The sequence below is a fragment of the Fundulus heteroclitus genome, chromosome 8 (genome assembly GCF_011125445.2).
Source record: "Fundulus heteroclitus isolate FHET01 chromosome 8, MU-UCD_Fhet_4.1, whole genome shotgun sequence".
Taxonomy (NCBI): domain Eukaryota; kingdom Metazoa; phylum Chordata; class Actinopteri; order Cyprinodontiformes; family Fundulidae; genus Fundulus; species Fundulus heteroclitus.
This window is the reverse complement of record NC_046368.1, coordinates 32535783-32558955: the sequence shown is the minus strand read 5'-3', so window position 1 is coordinate 32558955 and position 23173 is coordinate 32535783. Positions and strand designations below refer to the sequence as shown.

Sequence of the window (23173 nt, the reverse complement as noted above, 5' to 3'; positions counted from 1 at the left end):
TTATCTCTCACATGTCAAAGGAGGTTCTGACAACGAATGTGTAGACAATGAATATTAAGACATTTTCCTTTTTTTTTTTTATTAGAATTCTTGAATTTACACTGGAAAAAACGAGGTACTGTGTCTAAATAATAAAATGAGTATTATTATCATGATGACAACCTGATGGATAAAATAAATAGGACATTTAGACGTCTGGTTTGGATGTAGAAACAACAAAGCTGCGTGGGCTCACTACACCGTGTCCTGATCAAGCGTTTGACTGGAATCGGTGAGGAGAAGCTGTTGTCCTGATCAGAGACGCGAGGACTGCTTGAGATGAAACACCTATAACTGCATGTAAATGTAGTCCAGGAGGAAACAGCTGGCCACCAACCTAACACGCCAAGAGCGACCACCATGTAAAATATCCTCACCATCTCTGTGGCGGCTGATGCGAGACAGATGAAAACAAGGCTGTAGAAATGCAAACTAACTACAGAAGATTCCACCACATTGATTTCACCTATCAGAACCAGCAGCCACAAAGCAGTAGAAGATGCTTTCTGACAATCTGGATCCGCCATCCTCACTGCTCTGCCGTTTAAAGCAGGATTCCGTTTAAAGCGAATCTGAATGTGTGTGAATGAAAACCCTCGCTGTCCAAAAGTGATCAGACCTATACAAAAAAAAAAAATGAAATTAAATGGAAAGCAGACACACTTGCACCTTAACCAAGCAGATAAACGTTAGCCTCTGCATCCGTGTTTTCGTTCTCACATGCTTTTTAGGTACGACTGCTGTAAACGGGCTACGCGCTTTTTACACCAACAATTACATCATCCAAGACCTACAGGGAAATAAATAAATAGTGTTAACTTCAGCCATGACATCAGTATTTTCTAGAGAACCGCACACCGCCGATTTCAGGGTCAACCTCCCGGCTCCAGACTCGACTTTTAGTGTCAGAAATGCTCGTTGGGGGTGCGGACAGGGAGGCCGTGTGAGGGGGAGTCCAGAGGAGAGGAGCTACGTGAAAGGCGGTGCTGTCGGGGTACTGATGCGGGCTCCTCGTTACGCCTCAAGCTCGAAGCCCATGCCGACTTTATGTCCGCCTGCGTTGAAGTTCTTCCCATCGATGAGGGCCGAGAGGGTGACTTTAACGCCTGCGGAGACACAAGAACCATCCCCCATCTTTTTACAACTCTGCCTCCAGAATAGCTTCATATGAAAGTAAATCCAGAGCTTCAACCACAGGCATTTATCTACAGGTGCATATTTCTAGTAGCAACAAACACAAGTGAAAGGCATAAGCATGCCAAAAAAAAAAGAAAAAAAAAAAAGGCCAAGAGCGACATGCGGTAGTTGCTGCTGAACAATAACAAACCCTGTAGGTTTAAACTCTGGATTCAGTTTAAATATTTATCAATATCTTTTCGCAAACATGACTTGTTCAATTCCTGTAATGCAGAAAATGTGTTTTTGAAAAAGCTTGTTGTTCAGATTAAGCACTTTTCCTTCATATCCATCTCTCCCAGTTCATTTCCCTATTTGCTCAAAGCTGTGTGAGACTTTTGGATTGGCTCGACTTTTCAGAGTTAATTTCTAAAACGTGTAACCTTTAAAAAGGTTACACGTTTTGCTCTTTATTTCTAACACGGTTGATTTTTTTTTAAACTATTTTGATGAAAAAAATCTTGAACCTGTTGCACAAGTCTGGGTAACACAGGAAGGAAAATGGCTGAGTGATAAGAACAAGCATGAGTTTTACAACACCACTTCTCTCCATCATGCAGCTATCAGAAAGACCCCAGAGCCAAACTGCAGAGCAGAGAGAATACGTCTTTCCTCCATTACCGTCATTAGTCCCTTTAAAGTGCCTTGAAATCCCCTAAACCTTTGCATATTTTCTCATGGAGATCTTTGAATGCCAGGGATGACCCAAAAAACATACTCACTCTGAAAGGGGTGGCATTCAGCCCCTCCCCCTCTTTACTCCAACACGGCTAGATAAAACTCAAGTCTCGAACACTTACATTTTATTTTTCCTCTGCTCTAGTCTTGTCACCTTTTATCCCTTGTAATATTTTGCCTCATCTTTTTCCTTATCCTTTTCTGTGTCCATTGATGTTGAAATAATCCCAAAATAATATCCAAAAAAAGTGTTTTGCATATCTATCAAGTGGAGCACTATGGCGAAAGCAGTAATGCTCCACTTGTTAAAGTAAATATGTTGGGCTCTCTTTGGCACTAAGAAAGCAACTCTTAGTGCTACACTAATAAACAAATAAATAAAACCCAAAAGCAGCCCAGATGTCCATGGTAACTTCTGGAGGAGCAGCAGAGCTCCACAGCTTAGGGTGGAGAACATGTCAGCAGGACAACTATTCGTTGTTATTCCAGAAATCTGGCCTTCAAGGAAAAGTGGGGGAGAAGCAGGGGCGGTTCTAGACAGGGGCCCACAGGGGCCAGTGCCCCTGTAGAAATGGTCCTGACCCCTGTTACGCCCCTGTACTAAAGACATAACATTAAATAAAAATCTTGCACTGGTGAAGAAACCATACCTGATTGGTCACTTTGACCTATTTTCTTTTTTTTTACCTTTACAGTTTCATTCTAACAAGGATTTAAAAATCAAGGTGTTTCACTTTTAGCTTCAGCTGTATTGAGCTGGGATCACAATTTTCATCTGCTATATCAGGGATTTGAAACCTGCAGTTCCAGAGCCACAAGTGGCTCACTTAATATTATTAAACAATTAAATATTGCCCTGTTTTATTATTTCACTATTTTATGTGCCCCTGTGAAAAAAACAATGGCCCCAATTAGGCCCCCCTGGTAAATTTGGTCTAGAACCGCCACTGGGGAGAAGAAAGCAATAAAAGGTCCAGTCTGCACTTTGCCTCGGGTCTAGCACCAAACATGTGCAAGATGGTGCTATGGTCAAACGAAACCTAGCCAATAAGCAAAACTCCATGGTGGTAAAGTAAAACGCTGAACAATCCCCACGGTGAAAGACGGCAGTGGCAGAATCCTGCTGTGAGGCGAGGGTGCTTCTGTTAGCAGGGAACAGGGAAGCTGGGCAGAGATGACAGCGAGGTGGATGGAGCTAAATCCAGGTAGAAGCTGCAGACTGAGACTGGGACGGAGGTTCACCCCCAGCATTATACACTACTTCCTGTTGGTTTTCAACGTCAGTCAGAGAAAATGTAGTTTGTGGTTGTAATGAAACCAAAGTTCACCATCAGCTAGTCTAGATAAAAAAAAGCCTAAAACTAAAACAGATTTTAGACCCACTGTCAAACTTGTTTCTACACAACCTGAACGTGTGTGTCAACCAAACTTATGAGCCAATCAGAGCGGCCCAGCTCGGGGTCCGAGCCTACCTGGCCGAAGGCTCTGGGTGTAGCCGATTCCAATCAGGCTAGCATTGTTCACTTTGGCCTGAGGGAAGAAAGGCAACAAGGTGAGAACCCAGAACAACAATAGGCTGGAAGCCTTCGCCTCAGCCCTCCCAGAGACCAGCCGGAGCACTCACAGACAAAGAGGCATCTTTGTCCAGCTTGTATTTGGCTGCGATGCCGAAGCGGGTGTTGTTGCTGCCGGCGGTCCAGGCCAGAGTGACCGCCGTCTCCAGCTCGTCGTTTACCTTCTGGTAGATGGAGCCGCCAAACTCGGTGCCGTCGTTGCTGAGGGGGACAGAAAGGAATGCATTCAGAGACCACGCTGCAGGTTGCTGAGCTCCAAACCACATGGTTCTGATTAAACACTCACACGTTGGTGTGCAGCTGGAAGTCGCCAGTCTTGTACCCGAGGGCAAAGTTGTTCTGAGACAGTTTGGATTTGGCCGTGTCGAAGGCCATCTGGTAGCCGGCCAGCCAGCCTTCGTAGCCCAGCACGGCGGCAGCGTGGACGATGGGCCCCTCAAAGTCCACGTCACAGCCCAGGTTGACAAAGTCCCGCTTGTAGCCCGTCTTCAGCTTCCCACTTTTCTTGCTAGAAGAATAAAGTCAAACGACAAGTAGTTTTAAGGACGTCCATGATTACAATTTTACAGTTAAAAAGCTGTTTTTGTTTTTTACATAACTACTGTACAAAATGATGGCCATTTCTTGCTTCAATGACATTTATACAAATAAAATCTTTTGTGCTAGTGGCCAGTTGGGACTACAGAAATTATTTTTCTTTTTCAATGTCAGAGTAATGTATCCTGATGGATTTCATTCCAGAGCTCCACACATCTATGTGGGATTGCTCCATTGGAGATGTATTTCAGAAGGAGGGACCTTAGCAAAAATCCTTGCATATGATTGGATAAGCTACTTGTCTGTCATCTTTACTGACGTGCTATTTCAACCACTTACATGGAAACCGACACCTTCGTTTCCACTAGCAAAGGCCTTCAAAGCCATTCTCTGGTGTCCTTTTGAAAGAATTAATATTCAGTAGATTAGACAACACTGATGAAATAGCAGCATTAAAGTTACAGGGTGACCAGATTTCTCAGATGAAAACCGGAGACGTCTCTGATTTTGCTAAGCGTGCGGGCGGGCACAGAGTGTCTGTTGGGGGGTTGGTTTGTTTTGCCTGATCTGCAACGCCGGTGGGGCGGGGGAAGCGCGTTCGGCTCAGCAATTCTACAACGTCGGGACAGCGGAAGGACCGGGTAAATACCTCTTGCTGCGTTAAAAACGTTTTTACTCTATCACGATACACTGAAATCAGGGACATTTCCAGGACCGCTGTTGCTGGGGACAGGACATCCTAAACGGGGGCTCAGGGATGTCTGGTCACCTCTGCTTCCTGGCTGTAAGCCGCCATTGTTGTCTGAATCCAAACAGTTGCTTCTCTGATATGTTACATCTACAGAAATCCCGCCCGGCGATCCTGATTGGCTCCTCCATTATATGTGGTATTGAAATCCCTCCCAATGGCAACGATACCAGATGGAGGTGTGGAGCAGTGTGGTGCTCAGCAGGAACTACATCCATCCGGCGAGAGTCAGGTTAAGAATAACGAGAGACAAATTAACAATTTCATTTAACTTTAATCAAAAGTTAACAACCTTTTTCTTAGTATTTAGCAGCGATGTATTGATCCGATACACAGATCAGATATATTGGTTCTGATATTGACTAATTGCCTGGATCAGATATCGGATGAATGACACAGATCCATCATTCCAATCCAGTCATTTCTTTTTTTTTTATTAATATCACACACAGCAATACAGTCACTTCAAATCCATGTTTGCAACGCTGGTTACGTCATCATGCTGAGCACGCACAGCAGCTGGTGACGAGTAAACACAGAGCAACGTGGAGCAAGCACCAAACCTGCCATTGGAAACCTTTAAAACCTAATACCCCAACAAGTCTAACTGCAACACGCAGCATCTGCTATGTGAAAATTGCGAGGGGTGGTGATAAAGTTGGTAAATTCAACACCCTAACCCTAAATAAGCACCTCCAACAGCACCATGCTAAAGAGCACACGGACCTTTGTTCAACAATGTTTATGTTAAGGAGTGTGGTTCATTCATTTAACAGTAGTACGGGTCTCGGCCGATATGCTCAGCTCAGGTATTGGATTGGAAAAAACTAGATCTGTGCCTCTGTAGTATTTAGTAGAATGCCTCCCACAAGCTTCTAACAAATGCGCTTAATTGTCCTTTTAGAAGACCAGCTTGTCTCCAAGCTGAGCTTTTGAAATGTTGCATTAATATTTCAGCATAATCTTGTTTCCTGATGATGTAATATCTATTATGTGACGGGCATCCGGTCAGTCCCGCAGCAAACCCCCCCCTAACATCCTGCAGCCACTACCTTTCACAGCTGGGACGGTGTTGTCCGGGTTTACTGCCATGACGGCCAAACGCTTCCATTGTGGAACAATAAAGGTATTTTTACTCCATTCTATTTTAGTTTTCTCAGACCACAGGACACATCTTTAAACATTAAAGGGACAAATCATGATGTTCAATACTTCTTTTTCACACTTAAATCATTCAGTTGAGGTCTATATGAAGTGGAACTGCAGTGATTTGGTTTGAATCCCTGGTTACTTACTCCCACGTTGTAATGAACCAATGACTTATCCACTTGTAGTTTGGGCACCCTTCAGCTTGGACTACAAAAATGGCTCAGAGTAATAAAAATGGCAGAGTTACCAAACTGGTAAGCTGGTAGTCCATGACCTTGTTTAGCAGATCTGCAGCAAATACTGTGATGTAAATGTTTAACATAACAGAAAACAGAAGGGCTTTAAAACTATAACCTAAAAGAATCTAAAGATATCTATGCACCTCCTGGACAGACAACATTCACACTTTCTGCACTCCTTAGAGACTCCAAGTGCACAAGAACATGTATTTACAGGTTAAAAAGGGGATTTTGCATGCCATGTCCCCAATTGCATTTATAAACTGTAATCTGCCTTTTTGTTTTACTTTTGCAATAACTCCTTCCTTTTCTAAATGGTTTGAAAGGCATATTGCTCTTAGGTATGTGTAAACTCTGTCTCTGAAGGAGGCAATAAAAACAAATCTCTAAATCCTCCAAAGAATCTCTGGCATTTAGTGGACAGAAATAACAGTAAAAGCTAAATCTGATTTCAAGCCAGACAGCCAGAAAATAAAAAGTTTTTTTACACAGTGGATGTAAATGATCTGGTTTCACTTAGAGGGCTTCCTGTTTAAGCAACATCGGTTCACTAAAACGTAACAGGCGTTGTTGCATTGCAGAGTTTACCAAAAGTATCTGGAGAAAAAAAAAATCTGTTGCAATAGATTGCGGCAAATGTACTTAGAAGTATGAGGGCGAACAAACGATATCAACGGCACCCGGCCTACGTTGATACGGTCACTCACACAAAAACAGTAGCCTCACCCTGTGTTCGGTACGAATGAAGTGTCCAAGCCGACCTTCAGGCCCTGAGCGAGCTGCGGGGGAAAACTCAGTGTCAACACATTTAAATGATTAATAATGGATTAAAACAACAAGCCAACACACACCTGGTCCTCCACAGTGACCTCGGTGGCCAGCGTGTTGTCCGTGTTCCACTTCTGGCTGACGCTCAGGCCCAGCTCCTTCATCTTGTACTTGGTCTCCAGGTTGCCAGAAGCCTTCCCTGTGTCGATGTTGCTGGAGCCCGTCGTGTTAAACTCCTGCCGAACGAAGGGGAAGCAAGGTAACAGACTGCTAGAGCTATGCTTAAATCTTACCCCCCCCCCCCCCAACTATAACTGAACTGGATTATTAACATGTATAGAATTCATTGGGGAAAGAAAGGAAGCCCAACTCAAGTCTTAATTCTAGAGTTTTGTGTATCTGGACAGGATTTCAATAGCTGGCAGAAGTCAGAAGCGATCATTGTTGCGGAGGGTTGGGTGAGGTTTACGGGCCTTTAGTCAGCGTCATGTTGCCTAGACTCAGAATCCTAATGGGTTTGAGATGAGCGCCTTGCCTGGGCCATGGCAGCACCTTGCATGGGCCATGGCAGCGCCTTGCCTGGGCCATGGCAGCGCCTTGCCTGGGCCATGGCAGCGCCTTGCCTGGGCCATGGCAGCGCCTTGCCTGGGCCATGGCAGCGCCTTGCCTGGGCCATGGCAGCGCCTTGCCTGGGCCATGGCAGCGCCTTGCCTGGGCCATGGCAGCGCCTTCATTGGTCTCTTTTTCAGCCAGTCTGTCATAGCCGTGGACTCCATGACCCTCACTGACCATGCTCCATAACCAGGATGAAGGCTTTCTAAAGGTGCATTGCTCAGTCAGATGCAACTTTTTAAGCCCATCTGGTGCTGTCAGAACCTTTGTATAGAGGAGAGTCTTGCTTCTGGCAACTCTTCCAAACAAAGCACACCTGTTCAGTCTTTTTTTTTTTTCCCGTCCCGCCATGAACGCGGACGTTTAACATGCCGACCGATGCCCGTGGAATCCAAGATTTGAGTCCTCTTGGTAATTTCTCAAGTCATTTTAAGACCTGGTATTGGTGTAAAACAGAGACATCCACGGCGGGGAAGGTTGGCAACGGTCTTAAATGTTTCTGACTCTTAAATGATGGTTCTCATTTTAGAATGGTGGAAATGAACTGCTTTATAGCGGGCCTTCAGAACCCATTCTACTCGACCACACCGGTACCCTCCAGACCAGCATACTGCCAGACTCCTGGCCATTACTCCATCACTGGCACCGTTTTCCAGGCGCATCTTCTCCATCTGGGCCTAATCTTTGTTCCGCTAACTTTGACATGACCGATTGTGCTTTTGAATACTTGAGGTTAGATTAAAATAATAATTTAGGACACAATCCCTTTTATCCTGTCCTGATACATAAACACTAGCATTAAGAAAGGAGGTTGTCCTTCCTTTTTCCACAGCATCCATGTCAAACGACACAGTTACATCAACACGTAGATATCTCCGAATCATGCGAGGAGTAACAGCATGGATAAGAAAGAGACAGAAAGACACGACAGAGCAAAAATCTATAAAATATCTATGTAATAAAATAAATGAATGGCTTCCTACTGTTATTAAAACTACAAACATATTGATTTTATGAAGCTGAATAAAAAAAAACACTTCTAGAGGCAGAAATGTTAGGTGAAAAGAATACTTAAATGACTAAAATGGGTACAAAATTTTTTTTTATATGACAAAATATTACATTTTCTTCTCTCTTTGACATAAAAGATAAAACGTAACTAAAATTATTTATTTAAATGTTAACTGATTTGTTGCATCTTCTTATGTAAGCATGAATTAAATCAGATTTAAATCTGATCTTTTATTTTGCCATTTCCAGTTCTCTATACATTTGGCCATTCAACACAATATTGATCACTACTTTGCTTTAAATATTTAGTATATGATTTAAATCACTGGGCCTTCGGTATTCATCAGGCATTACTATGGTTACTCTCAATAACCTTTGCCACATCTTGACAGAGCTAGTTAGGCTTTTCTGCCAAAACAAAATGAAAAGGGCAGAAACAAACACTGCTGTTTGTCTAAAACCTATTAAAGGGCTATTAAGGGGGCCTTCCAGAATCAAGATACTCAAATTATGTTTCCCGTGAAAATCTGTCTAAATGTAAAGAACCACAATCCGCTTTGTAAAACTACAAAATGAAATAAGATCAGAAACAAGGAAAACTGGACACCCTTTAGCTGTCTAGAATTGTAATGAGATAACAAAGAACATGCCAACACTGCCTCCATGTGGCAGAAATCCCCAACTACACACTTTACATGCTTCTGCATAGACGTTTTCTGAAGATTTATTATACACTGCAAAAATAAAAATGTTGCCATCTGAATAGGTACAAGGCTCCTATTGGATGATTACTGAATGGGCCATCATCTGTCGGTAGGCAACAAGACTTTGGCCCGGTCCCAATCCTCACACTACTCACTATGCCCCTCTATCAAGTGTGTATCTGGTGGAAGTGCACTTAAGGGTTCGAGTGAGCAGGTTACAAGCATGTGAAGTTGGAGAATTGGGACGGTACGGGTTGTGCCATCGACTTACGCCTCTGTGTTGTTACTGCAACGTCAAAAATGACGGGACCGTTGCCGGTTTTTACAAGACGTTTTGAGGAAAATAAGGTTCAGGAATCAACATTTGAAAGGATTGAGAATAGCATAGCGGGTATTGCTGGTAATAAAATAAAAATGGCAATTTGTGTCAATACCCGGTTTGACTGAGTTTAAAACATTCTTGTAGGGAAAAGAAACTGCTAACATTTCAGTGATCACAAGACACCAGAGCCTAGAAGAGCAGAAATATGAACCCAGCTTGTTGCCAGTTCTGCCCAAACTCTACATGTTAGTGTCCCATGAGTCAGAGAGGAGGGAAGGATAATCAGCGGGGATGAGCTCAGTCACTGGATCAGCACCAGCTGGACTCTTCACCCTGATACTTCTCATGAAAGAAGATGCAAAAAGGTGCAGTTGAGGAAGCATCCATCTGATCAAACGTGTTCCCCGACAGAGTAATGAACAGCTTCTACTTTTAAATGGGAGCTTAATTAGTGCATACTTATTTATTACACTGATAACTTCATGATAAAACCTCATGAAATGCATAGCAACTTTGTTACTGATTTTTTTCTTCAGTCACACTTAAATGTTTCATTATTACCCTGAGTTAACGCAACAAGCCGTTTTTAAAGGATGACTTTGGTCCACCAATCTGTGCAGAACTGTTTTCATTCAGCCACGCTGGGGGCCTGTCTGTTGCTTTGTGAGACCTTTCAGCCTCGTTCCTGCTGTCAGGGAGGTTCTATTTAAGAGGTTGTGTGATTCATCACGTCTGGAAGTAATCAGGCTTGTGGTATACGAGGCTCCGGAAGTTATACTCAGCTTTTTTTTTTGTGACGTAGTGATAAAATGAATCACTATTAATTCAGGATTTAAGAAGTGAGAGACAACTCCAAAATGCAGATACTATTCCACACACCGTGTATGTGCAAAATAATTCTTCACGAGGAGCCTCCGGTCAAATGCACTGAGCGTTTTACCTGAAGATTATGGCAGAATGTGAAAATAACCTGGTGGTTTAAGGCTGTGCGAGAACTGCTCCCTGCTGGCTCTAACTCTCCAGGACCACATCCCGGATGACTGTCCTGAGTCCATTTGCAAATAAACAGTCAGATTACATCATGACGTGGCCAACTGAGGACAGCCACCAGGAACTACTCTAGGCTAACATCTCTGCAGCGGCCAGTGACCCCGGCATCATTACAGATTGAGCTATTAGCAGGTTTACATGAGTTCAACAGGCTTTGTGACGAGATGGTCAATAAAAAAGGAGAATGAGACGATGGATTCTGAACCAGTCAACTTAAAAAAGATTGAAGCAACTTGTAGATAGCAGCAGGAGCGAGAGGATTTAAAGATAGAGATTCAGACATCTAGAGACTTTCCTTTGGGCTTTAGGCATGCTTCTCTATTCCTGACGCTTTAGTCTGAGACCACAACAGTTACAGATTACAAAGAGTACACAGGATTAAATAATACACCCCGAGACAAAAAAAAAAAAGAACAACCAGGAGAAAAGATAGTAAAAGCAAAGGATGGGGTGAATGAACAGGACGAAGTCATGGGGAATGGGGCTCTGGTCTGACACGGTGGGAGAGGGGTGGAGGGCGGTCGGCTTGGACGTGGATCTTACCATCTACATTAGAGCGTGAGTGGTCCAGGGTGGTAGCATGGAGACAGAGCAGCGGTTAGGTTAGGAAAGGCAGGCAGAGAGAGACAGCCAGCCCAGATTGGGGTGGGGGGGGGGGGGTTACCCTGCAAGGGAGCTCAGAAAAAGCAAAGCTGCTTGGCACCAGCGGCCCTCATCAACCTGGAAACCTCAAAGCTCAAATTCACAGCTGTTATTGGAGCTCAGAGGAGCATGAAGCGCAACAACTCTGCAGGTATCTGTGCAGTGGGACCAGACGGTAGCAGGATAATCCATGGAGAGACAAATGGACTCAAAATATATATGTGTGTGTGTGTGTGTGTGTGTGTGTGTGTGTGTGTGTAATACTGGAACTGTAACCTGTGCAAACCTGTTTGTGTGTAACATTGTGTACTTGCAAGTGTCTGCTTAAATCCAAACACAAATACAAAAAAATTATCAATACAAAATAAATCTGATTTGTGCGTACATGGTACGTTTAAATGCTGTTGGAAAGCTCGGCCATTGGAGCTTTCTTCACAGTCTAATGTTATCTCCCTCTTGCTGAAGCCGCATATGTGTTATTCGGTGGGGGGAAAAAAAAGAATATCTTAACATTTCTTATTTATAACATAGACCTTCGTTTGTGACATTCAGCTCAGGTGGAAAAATAGACGTAAATACGATACAATCTGCAAAAACACAGCGCATCTCAATAGCTTTACACCTGACTGCAAGCGTGATGCTGCTGTTTTGCTATTTTTTGTTGTAACAAGTTAAACAGGGTGGGAAACGTGCCGTGTTATTTACACACGGTCACAAACTCACTTCAGGAAAACAAAAATGTGAGATTTTTTTTTTTTACTTCCTTGGCTACTGTGACCTAATCCTGCTCTCATGTTGGACCAGCGCTCTTCAGGATTAATATATGATAATATATATAATAATCATCTTTATTGTCATTGCAACATACATTCCAATGAAATTTGTTCTCTGCATTTAACCCATCCCCTTGCGGAGCAGCATGATTAAAATAGCTGTGAGAATGAGGGGTTTAAAACATGCACTTAAGAGGCAGCATACTGACCTCAAGGATTGTGGGAGATTGTACCAGCACCTGCACTTTGCCTTTGCTCCTTTGTTCATCAAGCTGGAACATCTTCTGCACAGCTAAAACTGCTTAACCTATGAAACTGGATGCGTTTTCTTAGCATCCATTTTTTTGTCTTTCCATCTAGGTACAGATATTTTGAGTCCATTTTTCTCTCCATAATAATAATAAAGGAGAAATGGAGACCAGGCGCAAAGAAAAAGGTGTTCTCACCACTCCGCTTTGAGATTTGGTCTTCAGGTCCAGCTTCACAACCCCGAAGCCTGTTGGGTTTAAAACAGAATTCAAATATAAATAGTATTAGTGAATCAAATGTCATGGACAAAGTGCAAACGACGCTAGTATCAATGCTGAAAGAATTATTAAGGGGAACAAATCCAGTTTCAGTTTGATTTATGAAGGTCAACACTTGTGTCTTGCTTAAATGCCATGTTCATCTGTCTTACCCATTTTAAACACTGCCTGAGAGAAACGGCCCTGTGTGTCACCTCATATTTAAGTTTTCCACATTTTCTGACCACAAACCTTAGTACGTTTGTGGTCGGAAATACAAGGTTTTTACGTAATAAACGTTCTTAATTCCCCTAATCTGAAATATCTGAAAAGTGTGGCAGGCATTGTATTCATATCTGCAAGTATTTTTGGTGTGGGTCGCCACCAGCTTTGAACATTCAAAGCTGGCACACCAAAACATGGATTTTTGTTTCATATCATTTCTAGTAACAGACAACTTAAAATTAAAAATAAAAAAAATAAAAATAACTCTCGGCTTTAAAGGGGACATAGCGAGCTTTTTAACGCCTTTCTTTTCACGTTGAAATCATTCACTTGTGGTCTATATAAAGTGGAACTGCAATGCTTTGGTCTGAATTCCTCCTCATTAATGTTCTATAGGGTGTCTTTTGACCCTGTTCTGAGGTGGGTCTGAAATCACCTCCTTTTGGTGCCGTCTCTTTAAATCTAAAGGAGGCACTTCATACCCTGCCCCACTCCACCCTGTTCACCCATTTTTGTAGTTTGCTGGGAGATGGTGTGATGAATTGTGTGAGTTAATACACGCAATGGCCAAATATTTTGACTTTTCCCACTTGTAGCTTCAGCATCCTCAAACTTCAACTAAAATGTAGCAGTGAGAAATAAAAATGGTGGCTTCACAAAAGGCAAGCCAGAAGTCCATGACTTTGTTTAGCATCTTTGCAGCAAAATACTGCGAATTCAATGGCTTGAAAAATATATGAATAAAAAGAATGAAGATATGCATGCTGCTCCTGGGCAGACTACATTAAGCTTTTCTGCATTCCTACAGACTCCAAGTGCACAGCAAAAAAAGTGGATTTTGCATATGTCACCTTTAAAGCTAAAACATTTACTGAACCTGACTTCAGTTAGAGATGACGTGGAGTTCTTGCCTGTTTTTCAGTTCCGAACTTAGCCTGAAGTTCAGAAGGGTAAGTTATGTCAAATCCAAAATATAAACATAACCCATGCTTTACCCTTCTGGAGAGAGGGGGGTAATTAAATAACTATTAAATTAAATAATATTACATTTTCTAAAGACAATCTGACTTTGCATTTTTAATTCCCCTCTGAGATCTCCCTCTCAGATTTTATGTTTGCTGGTCTTCATCTTGTTTCTTAACTAATCGTTGAAATGCATTTGTGTGATTACTACTAGGTTCATTGTTGATTCATTTAGTGAGAATAAATATGATTTTAATATATTCCTCTCATTCCTTTCATGAACATTTAGGCTCCTTGACAGGAAATTTGTTCCTCAGACCGATGATTGATCCATTTGACACTGATGAAAATGTTTTATCAAAAAAGGCCGATTAGATTTTATTACATTTATTTAATTAAGCAAACCAAATGCTACAGCTAATGATAAACCAGTTTCTTAAGCTTTTACTTCTCCACAACAGGAAGGTACAGATCTGAACAAATCCACTTTATTTTTAAAAGTGTATTTCTAAGAGCACATTCAAAACGGGATGTAGACAATAAAGGATACCCATGTTCAAAACCTTACAAATACCACATTGTCAAGATTTTTAACATATGCAAAACTTCTGTGGAGTCCAGACTGGTTTCTTATCTTAAAGGCAGCATATTGGGTGGAGTAGGGCGGCAGAATTTTGCATGACCAGAAGCTCCGCACTTCTGCTGTGACTTGGATGATAAGGAATTAAAGCGGGGCTTGTCGTGCTGGTATTCCGCCTCAGGCACGACCCTACTGTGGTCACAGCACCGTTGTAGTTGGACTGCTAATGTAGTACGAGAGTTGTTCCACGTTGAGGCCATGGTAGCAGGGCGATTCTGGCCATATGTGGGGGGATCACCTTGGAAAGGGATAGCTGACATGTAGAGTGTGGTGAGGGCACAAAGAGCGTATGGATAGCAGAAAATTACAGAAAAAATAAAAAACACACCAAGAATACTAGCAGCATAATCCCTGATTTTTCTAGACTTGCCGCGATCCAGCCACGTTCTAACAGGATGTATGGTGTTGGTCTAAATCGCTGCGAAAATGCTGAATGTTTTTCGGATTAAAGGGGATGAGTGATGTTATTTTATTTTTTATTTAAATATGCCTCCTCACCTATTAATAAATGGACAGTATTTTCCCCTTCTGACGAGTCTGTCTCTTCTGTTGTACAGCTCAACTTTAAAGCTAGAGTCTGCAATTTTTCCAGAAGTTTCCTCAAGTCCCTTATTAAACAACTGTGCATGCTCAAGACCATCGTACCTTGCTCTTTCGCTCTTCAGGGGGTTCGCGTGAAAAAAAAAAAGAAAATCCCAAATCCACTCTGGTCATTTCGTTCTACTGAAGCCTTTCTCTTGATCCCATAAAAATGAACGGGGTTTGCTTCTTGCAACGCCCAGGCATGTTCAAAGTTTACGATGAGAGCAGCGGAGCTATAATGAACGGCTCACTGCTAAGCTAACCGCTAACCTAGCCACTAAGCTAAGCGGATACATTAGCACTAGAAGTGCGCATGTGCAGCCAGCAAGCGGAAACTCAGAAGGAAAGAGCATGGACACTGGCGTTACGTGAGTGCGTCAGAATGATGGCATGTGAAACAACCAGTAGATAAGGTGATACCCCTGGAACTTGAGGGACAGAGGAGAGTGAGAGCGGAAACAAAACTCTGCCATTCGGTCCGAAGGGCAGTGATTCATCAGAGATTGGTTATAGTTTTTACAGGCCTCAGCTCTAAAACAACACATTTTTAACCTCCTTTTTGTGAATACATAACGTATTGACTACTTTCAGAATGGAAGGACCATTTTACCCAGTATAACAAAAAGTGTTTCTGAACAGGATTACCAACTATAGCTTTAAATTTAGCTTCTTTCCATAATGTGTTTTTGCATTTCTGAGAGCCTTCTCTATGAATGCTCGTTCTTTGTCTGTCCATGGATGTCTTTGATGTGTGCCGGAGTGTTTTTGTGTGGATTCTGACCCGGTGTCTCGCCAAAATTTCATTATGGCTACATAATGTCAATAAAGACTCTTTATTTTTGAGTGGGTCCGTGAGTGAAGGATCCATTAGTCAATAACCACTGTGGATCGAGTAACACACGTCTTTAAATAGCTGACTTCTACTGAACGATCCATTTCTAGAACAGCAGGAGTCTGTTTTGCTTGACGACTTCTTGACACATTTCTTTATGCCTGCTTGAGTCGTCTTTTGCTCCTCCCTTCTTTTTGCTTTCCTCTCTCTAGGGTTTTCATCAGCACTATCTGAGGCTTTGTGAAGCACATCAAACAGCTGTAAGAGGTTAAATGTCTCCGATTATCCACATTGTGTTCGTTTATAATTTTTACTAACAGGGGAGGGGGGGGGGGGCAGCTTGTCCATTTCAGGGATTCCCAACAGGTTATGATTTGGTCGTGTGGTCAAAGCGTCACTCACCGTAGCCCTTGCTGAAGATATCCTTGGCAGCCTTGCCGAGGTCTGAGTATGAAGGAGGGACAGCCATTTTTTCTGGCAAAGACAAAGCATTAAAAGCGCTTTAAACCACAGGTACAGAGACTATACATAGCTAAAGACTGACACATGCAACATTTAGATGGTATACTGTACAAAAAGGATTAACAAGACATTTCCTTGATTGCATAACAGCCTGTAAAATAGGCAAAAGTTAGAAATCCTCCTTGCAATGGAGGTTATTTTGCTTTTGACTGCATTTACATCTAGCATCAAACACATGGGGGGGGGTCCACTTTAGCTTGCAGTGCAATGCAGCCCTGCAAAAGTCTTGGTGAACTGGTAAGTAGCTGAAACATAAAGAGAAGTGGTGACAAAGTAGTCCTTTGCATAACCTGCTCACTTCATCATGTGCAGGGCAGAGCTCTCTCTCCACTCACCCCAGCAAGCTGCATGGTCATTTGACACAAATGTTAAGGTTTCCTGTCGTGCATGGCTGTAAGTTGCAAGCAAAGCTTAAGTCAGCTATGGCCATGCCTTAACTGCACTGCTGAGACTATACAGTGGCTTGCAAAACTATTCATACCCCTTGGACTATTATTTTGTGCCATCTTACTACCATACGCCTAAGTGTATCTTATCAATTATGAGTTGGTTATTTATTTTACATATAAATAAAATCTGAACGGTGTGGCATTCATTTGTATTCAACACCCCTAAGCCAATACTTGATACAACTTGATAAGACATTTCCTGTTTTCTGACGTTTCTTCTGCTTGTGAAAATGACTTGCTTTGGAAACACACTTCTCAACAGCTCACTTCTTTTATGGTTTTTCTGTTTTGTTTCTTTTATTTCTACTCTGACCAGAGTGCTTGGGACAGGAACAAACGGCCTTCAGCTTCGTTTTCCAGCTGTGGGTCTTTTTGGGGTCTGTCTCAACCGTTGCTGCACATGCAGCTCCACAGCATGATACCCCCACCACCACAGGGATGATGTGTTCTAAGCTTTCTTTGGTCTCATCTGACCGGGGCACGTTCTTCCAGGCGTTAGCTGTTGCCCCATCCCCTGTAAGCATACAACACTTGATACAACTTAGTTCCTTCCTGCAATGGCCTTCTTCTCCATATGCATCCAGAGTCCAGTCGACACATTAGATCCCCTGAGCGGTGAATCTCCGCAGCTCCTCCAGAGACATTTGGCTGCTTCTCTTATCAATGCCTGCCAGTTCACGATGATAGTCATGTCTTGGTAGACACACAGGTGCCCATCCCATCTGCCTTTTGCGATGCTGGCTGGAACGTGTTGCTCAGATGTTCAAAGCTTTGGATATTGTTTCATAAATAGACTGCGCTTCAAACTGAGCCGTCTTCTATCGTCCTTGATCTTCATGGTGGCGTTTGTTCACTAATGTTCTCCAACAAACCTCTGGGGCCCGAAACGGAACGGCTTCATTTATGCAGAGATTACTTTAAGCAAAGGGGGAATTTTATTAATTACTTAAATGACTTCTGAAGGCACTGTGGTCTGGGTAGCGGAGCAAAGACAGGGCTGTATACGAGTGCTGATCCATCAGCCCCTGTTCCTGAATTTTATTTGTGAAAAATTACAAAAACCATCTATTTTCAGTTTCAACAACGAGAAAAGGGTGAAATGAAAATTGTGCACAGGAAATAAAGCTTTTTTTTCAGCACATCTTACACAAATGAAGCAGAAGGATCACAGAACAGGGAAGCAGCTATTCAACGAGCTCTGGGATCTTGCCTCATTTAAAAAACACAGATACCTTCAAGGTCAAGCAATGCCTGAGTGACCTACACACACATTTAAGTCTGCAGGAGAGGAAGAAAAAAATGCCTGCAGCTACAGCTGAGGCAGAGGGCTGACAGATCTGAGAAGATCCTAAGACCTGTGCTGTGGACAAAGTTCAGCAGCTACTTTATACTGGAATATTTATTCAAGATTTCATCAAGAATTTATGGCAGATATTTCTAGTGCGGTTAAAAATGGATGGATCGTGGAACAGCGTGGCCAAGACAGAAGGACAGAAGGATGCAAATGGATGGCCGGGCATAGAGAATAAATGAAGAAAAGGAAGAGTGGATAAGAGAAATGAGAAAAGAAGGAAAATGGAATGACCTGCAAACGGACAAAGTGTCGGTCATGAATGGATGGATGGATGGATGGAAGAAAGAAAGAAAGACTGTTGGGTGAATGAATGAACGAATGGACAGGTGAGGGTAGCTGGATGACACCAGGAAGTGAGGCTGGATGGCAGGAAGAACACATGGATGGAGGGCAAATGGATGGGAGGAAGAATGAGCGACAGAGAGAAGAACAAAAGGACAGATAGACAGCCGGTGAATCCCACAACGGGATATAGAGGATATATAAAAAAAAAAAAACATTTTTTCCAGACGAGTTTCTTTCACCGAGCTCATGCAAACCGGCAATCATTTTAATCAAATCAACCCATTTCCTTCCCGGTTTCCTGACAGTGTGTCGGATCTCCCTACCGCATCCTGGGGGGTTAACCTTCCCTGTTACCCCCGGAGATGTACAAGGAGCTGGACTAGACCGCGCTACGCGACAGCCTTCTCTGCTACTAGCAAATAGTTGCAGCATCTCTGCGGTGGGACAAAGGACAGCAGATGGGCCGGTGGAAGGGGGGGAGGGGGGGGGGGGGGGGACCACGATGCAGGGCCAGCTACTTGATGCTCCTAGCCTTCATCCACTCCACCGATAAATACCAGGCTTAGCGCGGCCTTTCCCTGCGCTTGCACTGGAACGTGGACGAGCCATGCTCCGGGGATTACGCTGCGCTTTACGAGGCTCAGCATCATTACGTAACGGGCACCGCTAGCTACAGCGCGCTGGGCAGATACGCAGCGCCCGATGAAAACATTAAAAAAACACACAAAGACATGTCGAAGCTCTGCGGTGTAGTGTAGGCTTCATCCGCGCTGTCAGCAGCTCCTCACCAGTGCAGCAGAGGTGTTCGCTACCGCAGTCCGCAAAGCCTAGCGCGTCCCTGGCCGTGATGCTGCAGAAGGGATGGACAGCTAGCCTAGCTAAGAGCTGCTTTTATCCAGACAGGGCACGGATGAAGGAGGCCCACTACTGCGCATGCGTGCCACCGGAGCCGCCTACACAAGCTCTGCTAGGAGATTTCCCCCCATCTTTAGTTAATGTCCCCAGAGGCGCAACACTGGGCAAGACACGGTCAATGAAGATTATGTGGTTTCAGAAACTGACAAACAATTAATTGTCAGGATAAAGAAGGGGCATGCCTTTTAGTTTGAGTGCATTTATGTGCATTTACACACTAAAAAGCAGAATAACATCAGATTCAGCTGCAGGGTTTGAAAAGGGGATGGATGAAGCAGAAGCTTGTTACATTTCTAATCCCCCCCACTCACCATCACAACACAACAGAGTGTAAAACAAAACAAAATAACACTTATCTGGACACAGACAGGCCCGACAATTATCTCCCTTTATGTACACGTTCTCAGCTGAGGGCATCAATATCTCTCCTCCGAATTTTTCGCCATTACGTTTTGCTTGAACACTCTTTTCAACTGGATAATATTATTAGGACGTGCTTTTTCCCCCTCTGTCAAACTTCAACGTGCTCAGTTATTACAACTACAAACTATTGATCAGGCCCCAAATCTGAGCGTAGTGATGGACTCAGACCTGAACCTTCAAAGCCAGTTATAAAGTCAGCCTCCTACCACCTGAGGAACATTTCCTGGATTAAAGGACTGATGTCCCAACGAGGTCTAGAGAAACTTATCTATGCGTTTATCTTCAATCACAGTGATTACTACAACGGTGTCTTCACAGGTTTGTCCATAAAAGTCAATCAGACAACTTCAGCTGATCCAGAATGCTGCTGCTCCGTTCTCACTAAAACCAGGAAGATAGAGCACATCACCCCAGTTCTAAAGTCCTTACACTGGCTTCACTGAACGGCTTAGCACCTAAATATATTAAAGACCTGTTGTTGTTCTATCAACGCTCCAGACCACTCAGATCCTCTGGTTCTGGTCTACTCTGCATACCCAGAACCAGAACCAAACATGGAGAAGCAGCATTTAGTTCCTATGCTCCACTTATCTGGAACAAAATTCCAGAAAACTGCAAATCAGCCAAAACACTGAGTTCCTTTAAATCCAGGCTGAAGACCCGCCTGTTGAGAGTTGCTGTCAGCCCATAATAACAGGACCATTGACCAACATATTTGAGGTGTATGGACGTTTTCACCTGAAACAGTTAAATTTTTTGTTATTGGTCTCACAACCAGTGAGTGTTTGGATGTGTTTATGATGTTTTTATGTTTTCATGATGTAAAGCACTTTGAACCACCTTCCTGCTGAAATGTGCTAAACAAATTAACTGGACTTGAGTTGACTCCCCACACTGAAATGCACAAGGATTTTAAAGTAGTTCTTACCTTTGTTTGATACAATTTATTACTGCTTCTTAAATTGTGTGTGATGCACATCTCTATCACAGAATCATTTCTGTATATTTGCAGAAAGACATTTTTGTGATGCCCTATAAACATCTTATGAACCTTTTTAGAGTTTCCCAAATCTTGCTATTTTAATACTGAAGTTTTTACAAAAAGTTAATTAGTGAGATTGTTATATTGCACTCTGTGAACAATTCCTATGGCCTTTTGTAAGTGCAATTAGGGGCATTGTTCTAAATTTGATTTAGAACAATTCCCCCAGACTTCGACACAATGTGTCTTTAAGGTTTACCACAACAGTCAAAGGTGAAAGCAGGCAGTTTAAGCTCCAATTTTAATTAATTGATTTTGTTAAAAATATTAAAAAGACCACTTGTTATGAAAGAGATAAACAATGTCACATTACAACCTGATGTTTTCTCCGCTTACTAACTCATATCTTCCTATCATAATCGTACATTAACTCTTCTGCCCTGCTCTGCTTTGGACTTCCATCCATCCATCCAGTCATTTTCTGTGGCTGCGTGATGCAGAGAGGTAATTCCACCTACAGTTTTACTGCATAATAACTACAGGGTCTGTGGCCTGTCTGCAGCAGTTAACGGGCATGGTAAGGAGTCTCTAGGCCACCACATAGACCTTAAATGAATCCCTGGTAACCTAACATGCTTGGTGGGCAGTTAGAAGAAGTCGAAGTACCCAGAAGGAACATGAAAACTCCAGAGACCTGGTAACGATTTGAATCCAGGTGTTTCTTGGTGGTAGTTAAGGCTTGGATGGATGGAGTCTGCGTCTTGTTCCAAGAGGAATAACCTGATCTGTGGTCTAAGCGTTACCCAGGGGTGTGCAGGGTTTGGTCCTGGCGGTGTGTCTGTTGGCGGGTTGGATGGAGTTGGCCACAAATTGGTGGCAAAACATCCTTTGAGGAGGGGCCAGACCCTCAGTGGAGCAGGGATGGGTTAGTGCTGTTCTGGATCATCCACGTGAGGACGAGTTGTGAAGCTGGCACTAGCTAAAAGTTTAGATTTGACTAGTTTGCTACTAGACGCCAGTGGGTGCAGTTGAAATATAAAGTTTTGTGTCTTCAAATATGTTTTAATAATAACAGTAAAAAAATATTCTCTCTGCCAGTGTCATCTTTGTCTCCTTATAATAATTGTAGCTTGTCTAGTTTACAGTAGATCATCTCAAAGCACTTCACAAGCTGTCAGGACTGGATACAAATATTCTATTCTATTATACAAATAAGGCTATAGTTTGGGGACAGATGCATGGGTAGATCCATGTGATAAGTGGATATTTCATACAACTCCTTCTCAACGTCTTAAAAACCTTACCAACATCATTTTTAATTTGCTTGCTGTTTTGAAACATTTAAGTTTGACAAAAAAACAAACAAAAATACAGAAGAAATCTGTGAGAAGCCAAATATTGTTTCACAGCTGTATAAATGTTTAGAATAAAAACCAATGCTTTCTTGACTTTTATTAAAGCATGTCATTTTGAATTAACAAATACACTGTACCTCTTTATGTACAATGTAGGCTAAATAAAAAAAATATTTTCTGTATTGGCATCGCGTTTTAGATTCAGGTTTCCCTAATAATCTCTAACACACACACATATACACGTGTGTGTGTATATATATATATATATATATATATATATATATATATATATATATATATATATATATATATATATATATATATATATAATTGCATTTTTTGTTGATTTTTTATTTGAATGGGACAGTGTATAGTGATGGACATACAACTGGATTTAGCAAAATTCTAATTTCCATCTGTAATCCCATAAAACAAACAAGACACAAACATTCATACAGTTTCATGCATGAAAACAAGGAATACAATGAAAAATAAAAGGTATATATAAAATCTGAAAAACTTATTCAGGAGGCTTATATCAAATGCTAATTTTCTTTTTGATCTTTACAAAACTATGTGACAAATACATATTTATGAATAGTATATATGAATATATATGTATATATAAATAGTATTTATGAATAGTCTTTGTTAGTTGAACAAAGGTATAAGGAAACATTGCAATTGCTTTGCATCGCCTGCTGGTGTGGGGGACCCAGGAACAAACAGGACATGTTTGCAAATGCACTAGTTTAGGAGGACATAATATACTGACGTTATAGGTTAAAATAGTTGCATTTTATATGTAACTTAATTATTTGTATGTAACTGTACAAACCGAGTAACCATCAATACAAAACATACACAAAAGTATGATAATAATTGACCAATTATAAAACAACATTTTTATTTTCTGTAACTGATTGAGGCCTGTCCCCTCCTAAGATTCCACCAAATAAAACAGCCGCAAAGCCGCTGTCCAGGTTTTCAGTCGAAGGGAAACAGCGCCATCTGCTGGCAAAGGCTTGCAAATCCCCGAATCGTGTCGGTGCCTCCTTAAAAACAACAAGCTGCTTTTTTCCGTGTTGGTGGGGCGAAAGTGTGACGTCCTGCCCCGC

At 42.3% G+C, this 23173-nt stretch overlaps 1 protein-coding gene across 2 annotated transcripts; it reads right to left on the bottom strand.

The window, feature by feature from the left end:
* Window positions 1-50: 50 nt before the first annotated feature.
* zgc:56235 (porin) lies at window positions 51-19308 on the bottom strand. 2 transcript variants are annotated; one of them, XM_021310382.2, is made up of 10 exons: window positions 19169-19308; window positions 16173-16244; window positions 12469-12518; window positions 11151-11153; window positions 6992-7144; window positions 6867-6919; window positions 3754-3975; window positions 3518-3668; window positions 3366-3423; window positions 51-1145 (listed from the first exon to the last, which is right to left on the bottom strand). In XM_021310382.2, the coding sequence occupies exons 2-10, from the start codon at window positions 16237-16239 to the stop codon at window positions 1054-1056; spliced, it is 849 nt and encodes a 282-aa protein (XP_021166057.1). In that variant the 5' UTR covers window positions 16240-16244; window positions 19169-19308; the 3' UTR covers window positions 51-1053. The 2 variants fall into 2 exon arrangements, with proteins under 2 accessions (XP_021166057.1, XP_021166058.1); XM_021310383.2 differs by lacking the exon at window positions 11151-11153.
* Window positions 19309-23173: the final 3865 nt, after the last annotated feature.